The sequence below is a fragment of the Pimephales promelas genome, chromosome 4 (assembly GCF_988280905.1).
Source record: "Pimephales promelas chromosome 4, fPimPro1.hap1.1, whole genome shotgun sequence".
Lineage (NCBI taxonomy): Eukaryota > Metazoa > Chordata > Actinopteri > Cypriniformes > Leuciscidae > Pimephales > Pimephales promelas.
The window spans coordinates 29,365,960-29,384,060 of record NC_142772.1 but is presented as its reverse complement, the minus strand read 5'-3'; the positions used below and the strand labels follow the sequence as shown (position 1 = coordinate 29,384,060).

Here is an 18,101-nt window from a genome sequence, read left to right as displayed (position 1 = left end):
AATAAATTTAACCAATCATCTGTGTTTTTCGAACCGCTTGACAAATCACACTTGACCAAATGAGACGATCGTCATCGGCTGTAGTCGACGAATAAAAAATACAGTAAAGTATTATTACATGGCTTGGTTGAATTCCAATGTAGAATGCGGTCTTTTATTTCTTGATAACAGACCGCTGCTAAGTGCACCGTTGCCATGAAAAACAGATACAAGACTAGAAGCAATACAAGACAAGAGACTACATGCATTGCATACAACAACAACAACAAAAAAGGTGTTAAGCTGAAGCCTATGCTTATTACCTTTTGTACATAATTACTCAATTAGCAGCACTTTTCTCTCTGGATTTAACTTTCAAAATAGACGTAGCCTACAGAACATTTCCAAGTTTCCAAGATGTTCATACATGAAAGGTACACATCTCAGACATCATTTCAATAGTTAACATAGGCCTATAACGTAGACAAATTAATCATATTGAGTTTTATAATTATTTATCACCTTGTTTTTAAACTTTTTTTAATTACAGAGTGAATTACACAATTTTAATTCCTTGTCACAATTATTCTATAGGTTTACTCCTTTAACAGATATGCATCTATTTTTTGTATTAGTTCTTGCTCTTACTTTTTAAAACATTTACATTCCTCATATAGTTTATACTGAATTTCTCCTATTTCGACAGCCTCTGAACACAATTTGGAAGTAAATTCTTATAAGCTTTATTCATGGTCTGTGCAGTATAAATGTCAACTAATTCAACAAATTTTAAAGCTTGTAATTTAATAAATAATCCATTGGTTGGGTCTGCCCATTTTACTTATCCTTACAGGTCTTTTTACTTTACTTACAGGTCTCATCCTTATTGCTTTCTTTTGTATAAATTTGTATTAGTTTTATATGTATTACCCCACACCTCCACACAATGAGTAGGCCTAATGTATGGAACTATGAGTGAACAATGCAATATATAATGATTTTTCATTATAATTGAAATTATCATTGAAATCTCCTCTGCAGTTCCATCACTGCTACTGAGGTCAACCTATTGCTCTAAAGCCATACTGATGTTTACTAGTTTGTTTATCTATAAAATTGTCAAGCCTGCGCACAAATAACATCTCTAAAATTTTTGAGAACTGGGAAAGCAGAGAAATTGGTCTATAATTGGAAAAAAGATGTCTATCTCCAAAATAGGAATAACTTTTGCCATTTTCATATTACTTGGAAATATAACTGTTAAAAAGGACTGATTACAAATGTTAATGGTTTTACTATATATTCTATAATATGTTTTAATAATGACATGTCAATATCATTACAATCAGTAGAATTTTTATTCTTACAATTATTAACAATGTCTATCTCATCAGTTCCCCTGATAAATATTGAACGTTTATTGCTAGAAATATTTAGTTAATCTACCCTGTCCCCAGTTTGCTGTTCCACAATCTCATTTGCTAATTTATATCCAATATTTACATAATACTCATTACATTTATTGACAATGTCATTCCCTTCATTTATAATTAATGCATCATCATTTACCAAATAATTTTGGTAATCGGTGGGGCCAAAAAGAATTCAAAAAAGAAAAAGAATCACTGGCTCGGTGGGGCCAGTGGGGCCAAAAAGAATTTAGTCAGCCACTGATTGTGCAAACTCTCCTACTAATGAGAGAGGTCTGTAATTTTCATCATACACTCTAAAAAATGATGTGTTGGATTTACTTAAAATATATATGCACCATTTTTGAGTCATTTTTTTTTAAAGTAATCCCAACTTGGAATAATTTTACTTAGAATTAACAAGAAAACCTTTGTTATAAATATTTGAGTTCATGCAACATTCTTTACTTGTGTATATTTTTAAGTAAAGAATGTTAGGTGAACTCAAATATTGTAACAACGTTTTTCTTGTTTATTTTATGTAAAATTATTCCAAGTTGGGATTATTTAAAAAGTATGATGCACAAATGGTGCATATATTTTAAGTAAATCTAACACATTGCAGGCCATGTGAGATCAAAACAAATCTTTGTTCTGTTAAGTTAACATTTAAACTCATTTATATATGAAAATAAGACAATTAAATCAGTTGAACCAACCATTTTAACTTATTCTAGATCTTCAGCTATTGGTCTGCTTACTGCACTGCTCCAGATAATTATATGTCTTAAAATAAATTAAACATGCAACATGAAAACATGATTCAACCAAAAAAAAAAAAAAATTATATATATATATATATATATATATATATATATTTTTTTTTTTTTGTAGAGTGTAGAGTGTAATCATGCTGGAGATATGTTAAAAGTTTAATCGTTCTCCAGAGTGAGAGTAGTGTTGCAATCTCTGCCTCCCCCTGTCGGCTTGTTGGAAAAAATGCATATGTGTGACGTAGTGGGGTAGGTGAATAATGGGAGTGTAAACATAGTTTCAGCTAAATTCAGTCTGAGTTTACAGTGTGAATGTAGTAGCGATGCAGGCTGTGGTCAGAGAGTAATAAAGCCTGAGTTCATTGTTGCAAGCAACCAACCTACGGCTCTCTGTTTTGTGCTTCGGCTCTTTTAGCCCGGACTTCTAACAATTCATATACATTAGATACACATTCATACTTCTGTCTATCATCAGTAAAACTTATTTGACGTGAAATTAATTGATTTGTGATAAATGGGCAGAATCTCCACTAGAGGGCCATACAAGCTGTCAATTGGTTATTGGGGCCCTTTTCAGCATACAGCCCCACTGACATTAAAACCCCTTTAATCTGACTGTGACTCAAAGTCTGTCCATGCACATGGGACATATTGTGCTTATCAGCAAATAACTACGTCATCACAACATATTCCCAAATCCAAATAAACACATCTACACTCATTACACACACTGCATTAGAAATTGCCACCAGTTGTTTTAAATACCTGTATTATAAAGTGATTACAGTCACTGGTTTGTGAGGGATTATAGCCAGAAGAAAAGCCCCATGTTTTGTACATATATTCAGAACATATTCAAAGTTTCTAATGAATCTGTTGACTGATTGTGCAGAATATTTTATATGCATGCTTAACTCACTGTTTAGAGAGTGGATGTGTGTGTGTGTGTGTGTGTGTGTGTGTGTGTGTGTGTGTGTGTGTGTGTGTGTGTGTGTGTCCAGCGTGTGTGTTTCTTAGGGATTAGAATTGTGTGAGTGATTGGTGCTGACAGCGGTCTGTGTATTACTGGCTGGCCTGCAGATTAAGCCGCTCCTTTTTAGACTGCCTAATCTGGATTAACTGATGCAGTGTGCCTGCAATGATGCGGCCCACTACCTCTCTCTCTCTCTCTCTCTCTCTCTCTCTCTCTCTTGCTCCTTCCCTCCCTCCCCCCCCCTCTCTCTCTTTCTTTATTTCTGTCTATCTGTCACCCCACTCGCCCTTCTTCACCCTAATCTAACTTCACATATTTCTTTCCTTTACCTCTATTTGTATAGGAACATTTTGTTTATTTCATCTGTTACTCTCCACTCCAGATTAAATGTTTGTTGCAATGTCAATGTGTCGGCTGTGTATTTTTATGCTAATGTGTTCTGGAACTGTGTGTGTGTGTGTGTATGTGTGTGTGTGTGCCTGTGGATTAGAGTTTAGTCCACTTCCATAATTGCTCTTGTGCCTGCATAGCCGGTTGTTGCCAGATGGACGGACTGGTCCCCCCACCCCCCTCTGCAATACGCTCCACAAAACTTTGCCTTCTGCAAGCGCACAAGCTCAGATCCTGAACACATAAACATACAAACATCCTATACTGACACAGAAAAACAAATCATCATCATCATCATCATCATTTTACTGGTTTTACACAAAAAACAACCACCACCGAAATGTTGTTTGATGTGGTAATCTGAGCAAAGTATAAAAAATTAATTTTAAAAAAGTAATTAAAAAATAATTTAAAAAAGTAGCCTGATTATTAGTTTGCTGCATAAATAAACAGACAAACATATAATAATGTATTACTTGCATATTTCATTTGTATTGTAACAATATATATTATTATTATTATTATCATATTAGTTTATTTTGATGGCCATTGCTGAGAAGTGGGTGAGGTGGGATAGGTTTTGTTTTAAACATGAAAGATGAATGTGAATTTCTAAGATTTTAACCACTTTCCATATTTCGTTTTCAAATTACTTCAGAACAAAATACTTAATCTGAAGACTTGTTTTGCCCTTTGTCCTTTGACTTTTGCATAGTACTTAAAGGGGATGACATCTAGCCAAGTCACAACCACATAACCTTGTCTGCTCTGTCTGTTTAAAGCCAACCTATCACATTTAGTTCATCTTGAGTGCCAATTGACACCTTTCTCATACCTCTCTCCTTCTCTCTGTCACTAACACACTGAACCAAACAATTCTTTTAAATAAAACACCATGTTCTTTCTATAGAAAATATTCTGTTTAAAATTTTAAACAGCTCAGTACAGCAAATAGTCAGCATCCTTCCAAATGTTGTCCTTTCTTCTTTTATCAGTCCCTCCATCACTGGTCAAGATAACACTCGTCCTTCTGTCTTCATCTTGTTTTAATTCATAATTTACCCATACATTCCTTAGCTCTTTTTCCTTTTGGGTCCTGTGATTTTGTATTCATGCATTCTATTGTTTGTTCTCTTGTGAACTGATAATAAATCTCTTTCCTCTCTTAGGGTTAAGGGACTAAAACACATATACACATAATTCAGCAGTGTGTGTCAAGTCAAAAATGAAGTGTAAAGAGTAAATACTCATTTTAGATGCTTTACAAATCATTATTATATTATACATTATACAATCAAATATTAGTGATATTATGTTGTTTTGTGTTTAATCAAGAAATTATGATAAACGTTTAATCAGTTAATTGCAATCAATGAAAAGATATGCAACTAAATTCTGATGCAAATAAAGTTGCAATGCAAAACTGTTAACACTGAAGAAGAAAATGTCCACAAGAAATATTTAACCTATTGCTCATAGCCTACAAAAAAAAAAAAAAAAAAAAAAACGTTCGATTAACGAATGAAATTTCAGAGTGTAGTCTTATTTATGAGAATTACAGTTGCATCTAAGAGCCTGTTCGATAGCAAAAGTATAATGCCAATAAACGAAAAACACTCAGCTAATTCAAATATAATGGTTAATAGCTTAGGCCTGCACAATTAATAAGATAAAAAAAAAAAATCGAATTCTTGAAGTAGCCTAAATTGTAATCTAAATTATATCTAAATTATTTTACGAACAAACATGCACAAGGCATATAGGTAGGCTATACGAAATTTATTTATTTTCAATGCTTGTGGGCAGTGTCCGATTTTTTTTGGTCATATAGACTATTAGAAACGAGTTTCAGGGCCATTTTTTCATTAAGTGAGAGCGCATTTTTCGAACTTCTGGAAAATGCTCGCGGGGATTATTAATTAATTAATGGTTGATACGGTTCCTAAAATCAACAACTGTATCTAGAATAGGCCTATTATTAAAAATATATTTACCGATTTTCTTTTTAATGCGGCATTTTGAGGCATCTCTCGTGACAGTTTTGCTCGGATCACTACGGAGTTTTTATTTAGGCTAGGATATTAATCGTTTTGAAAGATTCAACTTTTTTAAATCTATTTCTTTACTGTCATGGGCAACCACGTGTTAAGCTACACGTCAAAGTTGGAGAGAGAGAGAGAGAGAGAGAGAGAGAGAGAGAGAGAGAGAGAGAGAGAGAGAGAGAGAGAGAGAGAGAGAGAGAGAGAGAGAGAGAGAGAGAGAGAGAGAGAGAGAGAGAGAGAGAGAGAGAGAGAGAGAGATGCCCCTTGATTAGCTGCTCAGTCTCTTATTTGTCATAGTGTCCCGCTCCTGGCAGGTCTTGCCCAGGGGACACGCGCCTTAACCAACTCCAAAACTCATACCAAGCGTCTAAAACTTTTGTTTGAGCTAGCCTATAATAGAAAATTTACTTTTACTATTTCCTCACATTTAGCTACGCTCATCTTTGATATTCAGGACGATATTAATGACAAGAGTTGTGAGAGTGTAAGCTTGTTCAAGGCACTGAGGACCGGGAAAACAGGTGTTTGGAGCCGTGAGACTGAAGGAGCACCGCACGCGCCAGGGGCGAGCAAAGACACGCGGCTGTCAGGAGCAGAGTGCGACCCCCGACCCGTAAAAAAAAGCGTCACATAAGAAAAAAGAGAGTGAGAGAGAGGGGTGAGAGAGGGAGGGAGAGAGAGAGAGCAATAGAGAGTGTGTGCGAGAGACGCGACCGTCCCAAGAATGATGTCCTACATAAAGCAGCCCCATTATGCTGCGAACGGGTTAACACTGTCCGCCTCAGGAATGGACCTGCTCCACACCGCCGTTGGCTACCCAGGTCAGTTCTTTCTCATTAATGATTTATAATATGTTTGTTTCTTATGTTATGTTTATTAACTTTGTTGGTCGTTGAAGTCAAAATAGACGGGACAAACAAAACTAAAAGGTAGCCTCATATTTCCTGTTTCATTTGACATAATTGTATAATTTAGGCAAAGCGAACATCATTTTACCAGTTGATAGCCATATTAAATGAACTCACTCACGTAGTAGGCTAACAAAAGTAGTGCCTAAAAACAATTGTAGATGTCAAATAGCCTATGCTATAAATTTCGTCTTTACAAAAACGTCAGAGTATTTTTTTCGCTGTCAAATTTCAATTTTATGTTGTTGTGTTTTTTTTTTGTTTGTTTTTTTTTTTTTTTTTTGCTTGTTTATTAAAATGTTATTTTAGCCCATTATGAAAAGCTTTTTTTATTGTAGCACAATTTCGTCCGTTTTATCCATCCGTTATACAAATAAAAATAATCATCACAATAGTAGGCCCTACGCTAGTGAAGAATGCAAATAAGGCTAAATGGGTTAAATTGTCTAATATCAATATGTAACCTAATCGGCCTAAATCACTAATTAAAAAAATATACTGACGTCAGAAACGATGTTTTTATGCGCAGCCATAGTGACGGACAGACCTCAGTCACTGACTAGACTTAAGTGTAGCTAAAAAACAAACAAACAAAAAAAAATACTAAAATACAACCATCTATCTATTTATCTATCTATGAATGATGACAATGGATAGTCCAAATATTTTCTCTCACCAACATCATATTAATGACTCTTACAAGCTCACATAAAACTATTAACATTGATGATGCTACCATGTAAAAAAAATCAGTTTTCTCTAGGCCTACATGTTTTGGGAAAACCTAAAGTTGTTTCTTACTGTATGATGTCGATGTTTTTATAATAGCCACTCCGAGGAAGCAGCGTCGGGAGCGCACTACATTCACACGCACCCAACTGGACATTCTGGAAGCCCTGTTCACCAAAACACGCTACCCAGACATATTTATGAGAGAGGAGGTAGCTCTGAAAATCAACCTTCCCGAGTCCAGAGTTCAGGTGAGTCTTCAACATTGAGACAAACATCTTTCTGACACCTCTCCGACTGCATCTTTCAAACATCTATCTAGGCACATGCACTAGATAGCAGACGATGCTCATCTAACACTCTGATGATCTAATCTATGATGCAATGGGGGTAAACTGTATATTTGTAACTAAACATGTACAGTACTTTGTTCAAATTCTATTTTAATTTGTTAACTGTCACAACAAGTATTGAAAGTGACCACAACTCTGACAGTGAAAGTCAGTGTGTGTGTGAGGCCCAATATTAATGCAGATCACATCACATCCATCACAAACACATTCTTTTTGATCTATTGAGAAATGAGCCAAACACTTATTTCATCTTCAACCCCGCTCTTATTTTTCTCAGGTGTGGTTTAAGAACCGTCGTGCTAAATGCCGCCAACAGCAACAGCAGACCAGCGGTCAGCCCAAGCCCCGTCCCCCCAAAAAGAAGTCCTCCCCACCCTCAGAGCTGACCTCTGACCCTGGCACGAGCTCCTCGGTGGTGGCTGCCCCTGCCCAGACGGTACCCCCTATTGCCAGCGCAGGCACAGCACCCGTTTCTGTGTGGAGTCCCACCTCTCTATCCCCCCTTCCCGATCCGTTGTGTGGCTCCGGCACGCCCTGCGTGCAGCGCCCGGCTCCCTATCCCATGAGCTACGGTCAGCCCTCGACCTATAGCCAGGGCTACAGCTCCTCTCCTTACTTCAGTGGATTGGATTGCAGCCCGTACCTCTCTCCCATGACCACTCAGCTGTCTGCGAGTGGGGGCGCCCTCTCTCCCCTCACTGTGCCCTCCATGGGCGGCTCGCTCAGCCAGTCACCCTCCCTCTCCTCCCAAGGATACAGCACCTCCTCACTGGGTTTCAGTTCCGTAGACTGCCTGGATTACAAGGACCAGCAGGCCTGGAAGCTCAACTTCAGCACTATGGACTGCCTCGACCATAAATTCCAGGTGCTGTAAAAGAGAAAGTGAGGAAGAGAAGAAAAAAAAAGCAAGAGGGAAGGAAGAATAAATTAAACAGAACTATTGCTTGAAATGCTGGAGACATTTTGATGATGAAACAGGTCTGATTCAGCAGGATTCATGTGATCTCAGAGGTGAAAAGGGGGGGCATTTTGGAACAGGTGAAGACTCTGTAGTCCAGATCTGCTCTGTGATTGGCTGAGAGTGAAGGGACTCCTCAAGTCTAGTGATCAGTCTTCATTATTAACCATTTACCTCACACCTACAATCAACTAGCTTTCTCAACACATCGTGGCTATTTAGCTATTCACTAATACACACACACACACACACACACACACACACACACCAAACACAAAGACATGCACATAATTGGAGGGGAGTTTCTCTGCGGGTACAAGCTTTTTGTTGGACAAAGTTCTTTCTACTTTTTTCAGAAGTTTGGTTGGTTTGTCTTCTGTACTGGGAAGCATTAGGAGTTCTTGTGTTGTGCATTTAGCTTGCTGTTATTTATGTATTTTTAAATTATGTTAACTTATAACAAATAATGTTGTTTTCTGTTAGTTTGAGTTAATCGTTACTTCATTTAATGGCAGTATAGTCATGCTGTTGATATATATTTTATATTTGGGTGACCTTGTGTTGAAAAATGTTGGTGTTGTTGTTATGTTGCTTTGACTGAATACATTCAGAAGGGAACTAAAGGTTTTAAATTTTACATTTAGTTTAACTTCACAATTAAATGTGTCTTTGTTTAACAAGAATTGTCAAACAAGAGTTGTCTACCTTTGTTTCTTGTTGATTATGCAAGATCAAGTACTACTGTCAATTAATAAAAACATGGCATAAATGATTTCCGTGAGACAAGGGGGGCTTACAAATTGGTCTGAAGAGCACTTGAATAAATTGGGCTACATCTGTCCCTCAAGCAGAACATGTATATATGGACTAACATTTATGAATATAAATTAAAAACAAAGTACTAAAATCTTAAAACGAATGCATTCATGCCTCTAATAAGGGATTTTCTGGTATCAGCAAAAATAAGGGAACTGGCAAATCAAACTGTAATGAACTTCAAATTTCTTTCTTCTGCTGAACACAAAAGAACACACTCTGGAAGTCAACTGTTTGTTTACCCTATTCTTTAAAATATCTTCTTTTGTGTTCAGCAGAAGAGAGAAATTCACACATGTCTGGAACAACTTGAGGGTGAGTAAATGATGACAGGAGTTTTCATTCATTCATTCTTTTTTTTTTCTTTTTTTTTTTGGTGAACTATCCCTTTAACCAACTAAACTGATAGAAGATGAATTTTCCTTGCAAAGCTCAGTGCTTTGGGTTTAAAAACACAAAGTGGAAAGATTCACATAATTCCACCATCTTGAGTTATACTGTGACAGCCTGGGGTTGGATACACAGTCTGGGGTCCACAAGGTTGCGATGTCTGGTAATCGTGTTGCTGTGATGGTGGTGTGTGTGGCCCCGCCCATGAAGCCGGGTGTGTGGGGTTATTTTAGCCAATGACCCAGAGAGCACCTCAATCTCCTTACTGTCGACAGAACACTACCCTAAAGCAATTAAACAGGATTACTGAACCTCCCTCTCTCTTTCCCTCCTCCACACCTCTCCTCCTGTTGATTCCAGTTCCAGCTCTCTCTGCTATGACTTCTCCACTGTGATTATTCCATCATTCTTTATCTCAGTCCCAAATTAGATTCAAAATTAAGAGTTACAGTGGCCTGCCTATATATGTATTAATTGTTTTGCATTAGCTTTATTAAAAGAAATGTCAAATTAACTAAAGAAATTGCACAAACATACACTCTTAAAAATAAACGGTTCTTAGTTGGCATTCCATGGTTCCATCTTTAAAATCAATGGAACCTTTGAACAAAAGCTTCTTTAGATGTTCAGAATGTTCTTCACATTGACAAAAAAAAAAAAAAAATTAAAGAAGTGCTCACTTAAAGGTTCAGTGATTTGGGAAACCAAAAATGGTTTATCTTTGCTGGATTTGGAACTTTTTTTTTTTAATTTGTACTTTTCAGGATTTTTTTTTTTTTTACAAAGTTTAGGTAAGTTTCATGAAAAGGTGAAATTTTTCACAATAGATGACAAAATAAAAATAATTTGGATAATTTCTGGTTGTCATATTTTAGCCCAATATACCGAGATTTAATGTAACTAACTACAGCTGTGTGAATTTCATACATTCACAAAAAAGACAACCTGTTGCTTAAAAGTAAAACTGGCCATAGTAAAGGTAAAAAATAAAAAAGTGAGAAAAGGTTTATAATAATTTATTTGTAATCAGGACATGGTTTGGTTTCAGATCTGACATATATATATATATATATATATATGAAGAGTTCAGATGCAAAAGCCTCTAAATGCCATTTGAAACTTTCTTCTTTAATGATGATTTTTATCAAACTTGTATAATTAAGTTCAGTAATTTCACTTAAATGGCAATGATAATTACCTATTAATTGTTATTTAAGTGAAATTACACTTTTTACACAAATTACACAACATTAAAGAAGAAAATTTCAAATGGCATTTAGAGGCTTTTGCATCTGAACTCTTCATATATATATATATATATATATATATATATATATATATATATATATATATATATATATATATATATATATATATATATATATATATATATATATATATATAATTTAGTACTGCCCTTCAGAAGCAACAGAAGATACTTACATGTTTCCCAGAAGACAAATTAAGTACAATTTATTCAAAAGTTTTCACCCCCAGCTCTTAAAGGGATACTCCACTTTTTTTTTGAAATAGGCTTATTTTACCACTCCCCCAGAGTTAAACAGTTGAGTTACCATTTTAAAATCCATTCTGCCGATTTTCTGATATTTAGAAGAATATCAGCAACCAGACAGTTTCTGGTCTCATTGACTTCCATAGTAGGAAAAAAATATACTATGGAAGTCAATGAGAAGAGAAACTGTCTGTTTACTGATATTTTTCTAAATATCAGAAAATCGGCTGAATGGATTTGAAAACGGTACAACTCTGGGGAGTGGTAAAATAAGCCTATACTTCCAAAAATAGTGGAGTATCCCTTTACTGCATTGTGTTTCCTTCTGATGCATCAGTGAATGTTTAAACTTTTTTAATAGTTGTGTTTGAGTCACTCAATTGTTCACAGTTTGAAATGATGGATGCACACAATAATAGCACATACATTCAGTTTTCACAACAATTTGACTTAGTAGCAGGGTCAATTTAAACGTATTGTTTGAAATATTTTCTGAATAACCCATATGGTTCTTTCTACAGGGACTTACTAAGTGTGATCTGTTTAGCCGGACTTCTCTTCCCCATCTGTACTCTCATTACTTCTTATTCTACACCATGTTCCCAGTCTGTTTTATTTATATTTTTCCAATTTGTCTCTCATACATCCCTGTATGAAGTAAGGAACAAGATGTTAATACACTCACAGGCATCTCTCTCCTCTGTACCATCTTTCATGCCCTCTCTCCCTTGTTCACCCTCCACCGCGCCCCCCTCCTGAGTGCTTCATAATCCCACTCTGACCTGAATAAAACCACATGCACTGTTACCAGGATGAAGGGTGTGTGTTTGCAATTTTTTATGTACACGTCACAGTGAACATAATTTCTTCATAAAAACGTGTGTGTGTGTGTGTGTGTGTGTGTGTGTAACTTCTCTTAGAAATTAATAAGTAAAAAATTTCACAATAGTTCAGTTTCTTTCCCTCACCCGCTCTTTCTCTCTATACCTGTTTCTATCTATCTATCTATCTATCTATCTATCTATCTATCTATCTATCTATCTATCTATCTATCTATCTATCTATCTATCTATCTATCTATCTGTCTGTCTGTCTGTCTGTCTGTCTGTCTGTCTATCTATCTATCTATCTATCTATCTATCTATCTATCTATCTATCTATCTATCTATCTATCTATCTATCTATCTATCTATCTATCTATCTTATCTATCAGCTCTCATTTCCTCTAACCCTCCCCCTGTTCCTCCAGATATTAATCTCTCTCTCTGTGACAGATTGTCTGTAGTTCATACAAGAAGACAAAAGGAGAAACTGCTGAGCCTTCAATTCTAACAAATCACACACAACACATACAAACACACAAGCACTTACTCAGAACCCACAAACCAGCTATGTAGACACAAAAGATAGTTAACCAGACAAAATTATGTATAAATACATTACCAAAAAAATGTCCTCACAAAGAAAGGATTTCGGATATTGCCATCTTTGTGGGGACAATCTGTCTCTATAATGTAGGGTTTACCAGGGCACACACACACGTTTAGTTTTCATGTTTTATGGGGACTTTCCATAGACACAATGATTTTTATTCTGTACAAACTGTATATTCTTTCACTTACCCCTACCCCTAAACCTAACCACTTTCAGCATTTCTTTTTTATTTTTAAAACACTGCTTAGTATAATTTATAAGCTGTGTTCCTCGTGGGGCCAAAAATGTCCTAAGGACTAGGATTTCGGATATCTTTTTGATGGACATGTTGTCTCCATAATGTATGGTTTTCCAGGACACACACAGAGAGAGAGAAAGAGAAAGAGACAGTGCGAGAGAGAGAGAGAGATCTGTAACTCTATTACTGTGAATATATTATATAGCAATGCTAAAAGTGAAACCCCTTTAAAGGGCAATATACAGTAGGTTTTGAATGATAAGCATTTGTTAATGTAATTACTGGTGAAGTTAACTAAGTGCTCCAGTATAAAAACACCTGGTGAGTGTAGTGATCAGACAGAAAGTAAGAAAAATCAAAGTCAGTTATTTTTCTGTTTGTTTAAAGTAAACCATACACTCACCTAAATGATTATTAGGAACACCTGTTTAATTTCTCAATGATGCAAATTATCTAATCAACCAATCACATGGCAGTTGCTTCAATGCATTTAGGGGTGTGGTCCTGGTCAAGACAATCTCCTGAATTCCAAACTGATGTCAGAATGGGAAAGAAAAGTGATTTAAGAAATTTTGAGAGTGGCATGGTTCTTGGTGTATTTCGCAATCTGCTCAGTTACTGGGATTTTCACGCACAACCATTTCTGGGGTTTACAAAGAATGGTGTGAAAAGGAAAAAACATCCAGTATGCGTCAGTCCTGTGAGTTGATGCTAGAGTTCAGAGGAGAATGGGCCGACCGATTCAAGCTGATAGAAGAGCAACTTTGACTGAAATAACCACTCGTTACAACCGAGGTATGCAGCAAAGCATTTGTGAAGCCACAAAAATTTAAGCCACAGTCTTGAGGCAGATGGGCTACAACAGCAAAAGACCCCCCTCCTATTCAGATAGAGTCAGAATTTGGCGTAAACAGAAAGATAACAAGCCCTGTTACCACTGTGCAGGCTGCTGCTGGTGGTGTAATGGTGTGAGGGAAGTTTTCTTGGCACACTTTATGCCCCTTAGTGCCAATTGGGCATGGTTTAAATGCCACGGTCTAACTGAGCATTGTTTCGGACCATGCCCATCCCTTTATGTCCACCATGTACCCACCTTCTGATGGCTACTTCCAGCAGGATAATGCACCATGTCACAAAGCTCGAATCATTTCAAATTGGTTTCTTGAACATGACAATGAGTTGACCGTACTAAAATGGCCCTCACAGTCGCCAGATCTCAACCCAATAGAGCATCTTTGGGATGTGGTGGAACGGGAGCTTCGTGCCCTGGATGTGCATCCCACAAATCTCCATCAACCTCAAGATGCTGTCCAATCAATATGGGCCAACATTTCTAAAGAATGCTTTTAGCACCTTGTTGAATCAATGCCACGGTACTGGAATGTAAACGGTGTACTGTATGTAAAATAAGTTTGATTGTCTTTTCGAAAGCATGTCCTACCAGTCTGCCTTTTTGCTGCTTGTGCTTCATGAATTCCGCTGGTAAGAAACAGCTCCCTCTGCGGTGACAAAATCATAGAGACAACGTCAATACAGTTAAGCTTTGACTTCTCTGAAGACTATAAACACTGTGATGCTTTGCTCCACCAAGAGCAATTCACAATAAAGATTCACTTCGTCGTTCATCAATAAATCATTTACAATTTCAGTTTTTAAATTAACAGTTGTTGGAAATGTTAAAAGTTGTTGAATGATCCTAAATATTTTGTTTGCTGCCACACAGTATAACCATGGAAAATCCAGGGGGTAGGAAAACAAATTGGGTGTCTCTACAGTATAACACATTTGTTAAGTTTGTTAAGTAGGCTAATTATCACTTTTAAATGCTGGAACTTGTTTTTAAAAATCAGCATGATCCAACATTGGATATTTTTCAATCAGTAAAATTTAAAATTTAAGCAACATTTAATAGTTAGTGTACACATTAGCAAAGGACTAAGCCATGTGTCCAGACATGTTTGGGTGTGTTTATAAATGACACTGAAGAGCCAAATTGTGTGACATCTATTTATTACCACCAGAATATGAGAAATTTGGAAAATACAAAGATCAGCTTATTTAAATTTCTGAATAAGAAAAATAAAAGAAGCACAAACATGAGGTTACATTGTGTTTCACGAAGAGAAGGGAGGAGCAAAGTTCTACCCAAACAAAGTAAAAGACTCACTCAGTACTATAGTACTAAACGTAAATAATATTTTTTGCTACACTCTTTGACTCTAATGCCGATCTTTACTTTGACAAAACTGGAATTGAAAGAGTGAAAAACGATCAAAAAATAGTGCGAAAGACAAAGAGAAGGAAGATCAGGATGTTAGTTGAACAGTGAGGTTGAATGAGAGGCTGGTTTAGAGCGCCCCCCTGTGGCTGCCTGAAGTTATAACAGGAGGAGCAGGATCGGCTTTCACTACAATATGAAAAAGAAAAAAAAGGAAACTTAATTCAAACTGATTCTTGGCGGATTAATATTTTTTTTTTCTAATGAAAAATTCATGTATGCATTGTAAAAAAAAGAAAAAAAAAGACACCATATCAACAATAATAGTAATCATCAATATTACAAGTAACATATTTTCAACCAATAGATGCTGGTTTGCAGTTGAATACGATTCTGCTTTGCTGATCACATCGCCCACAGACACTAACAGATAGATGAAGCCTGACTCCACTATTAAGGGGCAAGTAGGGATTCAAAAAGGACATGTAAGGACTGGATGGGTCAGGAAGGGGCGGGGCAAACCGGGGGTGGGATTAAACCTTCTGAAGGAGATTGGTGAGGACAGGTTTCAGTAAGGTGGACTGAGGCAGTTTTAGTAGCACCCTGCTGTGGAAGTTTCTGCTCCCCTTAAGCAGACTGACCCCAGACACCACCCTTTTTTTCTCTCAGGACAGTGGAGTAAGTGTGAGACGACTTCTTCTTGCACGTCTGTTTAATGTGTAGCCCTAAACCGGGCATAGGTGGACCTCGTTTACGCTCCAAATGTGAATGTGTGAGAGTACGTGTTTGTGCACACGCATATGTCTGTGTGTTTGTGTGTGTGTGATCAGCAGCACCTGTTACATGCACATATAGGTACCCTACGTGTAATTTAGACAGCACTAGCAGACTGAGACAAAGTTACTCCCCATCACTGATACTCTAAACTCTAACAAGAAAGAGGAGGAGAACAAGTGGAGAGACAGAAAGAAATAAAGAGGGCGATACAAAGAAGGGGAGAGTTTAAGCGCGCTCTCCGCGGATGCGGCGTGCCAGCTGGATGTCTTTGGGCATGATGGTGACACGCTTGGCATGGATGGCACACAGGTTAGTGTCTTCAAACAGACCGACCAGGTATGCCTCACTGGCCTCCTGCAAGGATGCACACAAAATCAGAATGTTAATTAGGGATAAACAAATAATAATAAAAATAATCTTCAAATGGGAACGTGTGCAAAAATGTTTAATGTATAATGAATAAATTACAAGAAAAAGCAAGACATATGCGCACCTGCAGTGCACCAATGGCGGCACTCTGGAAACGCAGGTCGGTTTTGAAGTCCTGGGCAATTTCGCGAACCAGACGCTGGAACGGCAGCTTACGGATCAGCAGCTCAGTAGACTTCTGGTACCGACGGATCTCACGCAAAGCCACAGTACCAGGCCTGCAGACAGTAAAGGGGTTTAATGTAGGGTTTATTATAGTGAAACTTTTTTTTTTTATTGCTGTTCACAATTACAAGTCTGGAATATCACCTGTAGCGATGAGGTTTCTTGACTCCTCCAGTTGAGGGAGCGCTCTTGCGGGCAGCTTTGGTAGCCAGCTGCTTACGGGGAGCTTTGCCTCCGGTGGATTTACGAGCTGTTTGCTTAGTACGGGCCATTGCTGGTCAATATCACCTGAGAAAAAGGAAACAGTTACAGTTAAGTCGGAAAATCATGGGCAGATTTATGAAATACAAGCCAGGAATGTAAAAAAAAAGTTTAATAATTTAGCAGTGCTTTCTCTTAGCTGTTTAATAATAAGTATGCATTCTCATGCACAGACTAAGCTATAAAAGTGAGTAAATCTCTACTAAAAATAGCTCTCAAGTTTTACACTTGTTTTGGTATTTGACTCCCTGTCTCATATGCTATTTTAGGCCACTTCCTCCAGCACGTCACATTAAACCCAATAAATAAAAGCAACCACTCAGCAAGGACTAATGTGGCCTTTCAACCAATCACAGACGACCGTAGAACAACAGTAAGGCAGAAAGCTAGTAGCATTTGAGGAGCCCAAAAAACTAACCAATCACAGGCCGTTCTGCCAGTTGTGGGGGCAAACCAGTCCGTCTAAGCTCCGCCCTAAACCGCAAGATTATGGCTGCAATTTGAACGGCAACTGGAGAGAGTCCGTGCTTTGAGGCACAGGGGAGGACGTGAACTTTTAAATAAAATTCAAAATCCAATGCATGCACCGCAAAACCAACAACACAATACGCTAGCAGGCACCCTTGGGCAACTAAATAGTCGCTTAGAAGGAATATCTACCGCGAATTTACACCGTTTAACCGAAGTAAACAGAGACATGCGAAAGTGGGACGGATTTCAGTGTGTCCTCCGACACGAAAAGGAGAGCCTGTTTTCTCTCGCGTCTCGCCATCGGCTTTCTCGTTTTCAGACGATGCGATTTTAACGTTTTAACGCTCAAAATAAACATTATTCTACATGAAAGTTTCACAAAGCTGTTGAAAAGTATATCAGAGAGCAGACAGTGATGAATTGGGGCACTTACCTCAGGTGAACGTGTTTTAATTCGCGCAGTGAAATATGTGCTCGGCTTGTCTGGCAGTGTCAGTATTTACTATCTCACACACAATGGGAGCGGGTTGGCCAGAGCCAAAATGGCCGCGATGTCAATCATTCTCTCCCAGAATGCACCTCAATAAAACTGTAAACACAAAATTACCAATTTTTACAGTACAATTTCAATTACGATTATTTTATTTCTTATGTAATTAGAGGGATTAATATTAAGTATTTGAAGAACTGTGTCTCCGATGAAGTTTGACTGCAATTCCTTTGTTTTTCTTCTTTTTTTTTGTTTCTATGGAGGTCATCGGGTTTTGAGGAGAGGTTGATGGGTCTATCCACTGCTGGTTATATAATAATAATAACAACAACGTTTTATATTATTATTACAAATCGTTAACATTTTCCATGACCCATTTGATTTA

General features: G+C 37.2%; 2 protein-coding genes across 2 annotated transcripts; one reads left to right on the top strand and one right to left on the bottom strand.

Moving 5' to 3' along the window:
• Positions 1 to 5,792: 5,792 nt before the first annotated feature.
• Positions 5,793 to 9,199, top strand: crx (cone-rod homeobox). Its single transcript, XM_039649877.2, has 3 exons — positions 5,793 to 6,387; positions 7,303 to 7,454; positions 7,834 to 9,199. The coding sequence occupies exons 1-3, from the start codon at positions 6,291 to 6,293 to the stop codon at positions 8,428 to 8,430; spliced, it is 846 nt and encodes a 281-aa protein (XP_039505811.1). The 5' UTR covers positions 5,793 to 6,290; the 3' UTR covers positions 8,431 to 9,199.
• A 6,164-nt stretch (positions 9,200 to 15,363) lies between these two features.
• Positions 15,364 to 17,788, bottom strand: h3f3c (H3 histone, family 3C). Its single transcript, XM_039650090.2, has 4 exons — positions 17,660 to 17,788; positions 16,639 to 16,782; positions 16,394 to 16,547; positions 15,364 to 16,254 (listed from the first exon to the last, which is right to left on the bottom strand). The coding sequence occupies exons 2-4, from the start codon at positions 16,764 to 16,766 to the stop codon at positions 16,126 to 16,128; spliced, it is 411 nt and encodes a 136-aa protein (XP_039506024.1). The 5' UTR covers positions 16,767 to 16,782; positions 17,660 to 17,788; the 3' UTR covers positions 15,364 to 16,125.
• Between the last annotated feature and the right edge of the window lie 313 nt (positions 17,789 to 18,101).

Bases quoted from the DNA above. Each gene is read 5' to 3' on its own strand.
- crx (XM_039649877.2), top strand. From the start codon at position 6,291: ATGATGTCCTACATAAAGCAGCCCCATTATGCTGCGAACGGGTTAACA. The intron at 6,388-7,302 runs GTCAGTTCTTTC...TTTTTATAATAG, and splicing joins CACCGCCGTTGGCTACCCAG to CCACTCCGAGGAAGCAGCGT. The intron at 7,455-7,833 runs GTGAGTCTTCAA...TATTTTTCTCAG, and splicing joins TTCCCGAGTCCAGAGTTCAG to GTGTGGTTTAAGAACCGTCG.
- h3f3c (XM_039650090.2), bottom strand. From the start codon at position 16,766: ATGGCCCGTACTAAGCAAACAGCTCGTAAATCCACCGGAGGCAAAGCT. The intron at 16,548-16,638 runs GTGATATTCCAG...TACTGTCTGCAG, and splicing joins AAGAAACCTCATCGCTACAG to GCCTGGTACTGTGGCTTTGC. The intron at 16,255-16,393 runs GTGCGCATATGT...GCATCCTTGCAG, and splicing joins CCGCCATTGGTGCACTGCAG to GAGGCCAGTGAGGCATACCT.